At 42.8% G+C, this 2,296-nt stretch overlaps 1 protein-coding gene across 1 annotated transcript; it reads right to left on the minus strand.

The window, feature by feature from the left end:
- Positions 1–384: 384 nt before the first annotated feature.
- Positions 385–1,364, minus strand: LOC137917469 (ribosomal biogenesis factor-like). The gene is made up of 4 exons (XM_068760209.1): positions 1,284–1,364; positions 861–977; positions 651–767; positions 385–569 (listed from the first exon to the last, which is right to left on the minus strand). The coding sequence occupies exons 2-4, from the start codon at positions 969–971 to the stop codon at positions 501–503; spliced, it is 297 nt and encodes a 98-aa protein (XP_068616310.1). The 5' UTR covers positions 972–977; positions 1,284–1,364; the 3' UTR covers positions 385–500.
- Between the last annotated feature and the right edge of the window lie 932 nt (positions 1,365–2,296).

Genomic DNA, 2,296 nt, shown 5'->3' on the forward strand with positions numbered 1-2,296 from the left:
TGATGGTTCTTTTTTTAAAGCCTCCTTTTAGCTTTCGCCTCTGCTCAAATTTACTGACCAGCCAACTCGGAGGTCGCCAAGGAGACAAGCCGTCAGCCAGGCAGCAGCATACTGATAGCAGTTCAGGGCTCTTAGGTGGACCCAAAAATCATCGTGCAAAGCCCCGGAACAGAGCTTTTTGGAATGGAAAATCAGAATCACCTCACAATCTTTAAGTCCGGCGTACTCTAAATCAGCAGAGGCGTTATCATGAAGATTTCTACTCTAAATGCTAAAAAAAAAAAGAAAAAACATTTATATTTACCTTGCAAAACTCAGCTTAAAACGGGAATGCAAACACATGTCATGTCGAAAATAAGCTTGGGATTGTCTTACATTGCACACACCTCATGCATTTTAATATTTAGATACATCATCAGACATTTTATAGTCAGCATCAGTCACAGAAAACATTTCTGAGCAAAATAAATTACATGGAGGTCAGTCTGACCTACGGTCCGTTACAGCTGAGAGAAGAGTTGAGCAGCCTTGTCAACATTCACTGATTCCTGAGGCGGCTCCCTGACGACCTAGAGAGAGCAAAATGATCAATAATCATATCCAGAGAAGGTTAATGCCGGCCGGCGGGAATTTTAAAGTTACACCCGTACCTGATTTTGCTTCTTTGGCTCGCGAGCGACCGACTTTGAGACGCTCCTCACGTCCCTCTGGACTTCTGTAAAAATCTGATTGAGGGTCTCCACCTTCTCATTTTTCGCAGTATTGATCTGCAAAGCCAGAAGCAAATCAACAATACAAAAAAAAAAAGAAATGCTAAGTTACATCGGAAACACAAGAAGGACAGAAGAGCGAGATCTTACACGCTTGAGCGTCGTCGTGACGGGCTTCGCTTTGTGCTTGTGCTTCGAGCTTTTCTTCGAGACTTGAAAGACACTCTTCTGTTTTTTCCCTTTCTGTTTATTCTTGCCCATAACTTCCTGGGGAAGCGAGAGAACGCAATTTAACAGCCGTTATCGATCATGCTGAAGAATTAGAGTCCTCTCTTACGGACATTAAGTTTATTCTATCTTTATTATCTGGTACGATTCGAGTGTTTATAACAGCTAAAAGTAATCTCCACATCTCCTCTCCCCCCCCTTACGAAGCTAAAACATGTTTATAATTTACGTCAGCCTTGTTTTTTTAACATTATCTGATGACGCTCACTATTTTTACACAAAAATTATATCATTTTCGCAACAACCGTGAATAAATGCGTTATAAAATCAACTCCGCGAACACACCTTTTAGAAAGAAGATCGAGTTCCTGTTGATAATCCGCACGCGCTGGCGAAAACGTCACGTGCGTCGTTGTTACGTCATTTCTGTGCGACGGAAGGCAATGTCTTTCCCAAAGACGCCTAAAACGGCCCCGCCCTACTATTTGTGTGATTGGTTTAACGCCACGGATATGCAGTAACGCTAACCAATCCTACTCAGGAGAATTACGAAGATAGCCAATCATAAGCAGAGAAGGGCGGGGCCACGAGCTGGATTCTAAACTTTAAATTATTCATGAAAGCTTGAAAATCCTTTCATTTGTGAACGTTGAACAGTGAAATATCTTCAAATGAAAGAATGTTTCCTTTATTTTAATGTATAACAAAACATTGTTATTGCATAACCTTTGTTAATTTGCCAAATATCTTAACTAAAGCTGTGAAATCACTGCAGTATGGTAAAAAGTAAAACATTTCCCTTGTGAAGAGCTGCCCAACCCAACATTTCAAAGGTTATTTTTGAACAAACAACCCATGTATTATCATTTACTAACAGCAGGTGGCGCCGTGGTATCACCGCAGCTGTGTTCGTGACAGGTGTATAATCTGAAATAGCGCTAACGCCACCATGGCGACTAACTGGAAGAAACCACACAGTATCATGGGGAGACCGAATTGTAACTGATTTATTTTTTAATATGTCTGACTGAAATGTGTCCGAGCAAACCAGATAACCCGAGTCGGTTCTGCGTTCTCCTCCTCATTTACCTCTCTTGTCTATTTAATTAGAATAATTAACGTTACCGTTTATGAGCAAGTTAAACCCGTTAGGTGAATGCATAGCATTCAGCACTGCTGCAGCAGAGAGAGAGAGAGAGAGAGAGACAAAGACACAGAGAGAGAGAGAGAGAATCATCGATCCACAGCGTTGCGGCGCGTCTAAACTCCTCCCGGTGTTCGCGCGGACGTCGTGTGGCCGCTCTGAGCCGCGCCGCATGCAGGGGGCCGTATAAAAGCCGCGCAGCTGTCGGGGGGGG

This window comes from Brachionichthys hirsutus, unplaced genomic scaffold (genome assembly GCF_040956055.1).
Source record: "Brachionichthys hirsutus isolate HB-005 unplaced genomic scaffold, CSIRO-AGI_Bhir_v1 contig_433, whole genome shotgun sequence".
NCBI lineage: Eukaryota > Metazoa > Chordata > Actinopteri > Lophiiformes > Brachionichthyidae > Brachionichthys > Brachionichthys hirsutus.

Coding starts and splice junctions, on each gene's coding strand:
- LOC137917469 (XM_068760209.1), bottom strand. CDS start 971: ATGGGCAAGAATAAACAGAAAGGGAAAAAACAGAAGAGTGTCTTTCAA. Junction 768..860: donor TCACGACGACGCTCAAGCGT/GTAAGATCTCGC, acceptor CTGGCTTTGCAG/ATCAATACTGCGAAAAATGA. Junction 570..650: donor AGCCAAAGAAGCAAAATCAG/GTACGGGTGTAA, acceptor TGCTCTCTCTAG/GTCGTCAGGGAGCCGCCTCA.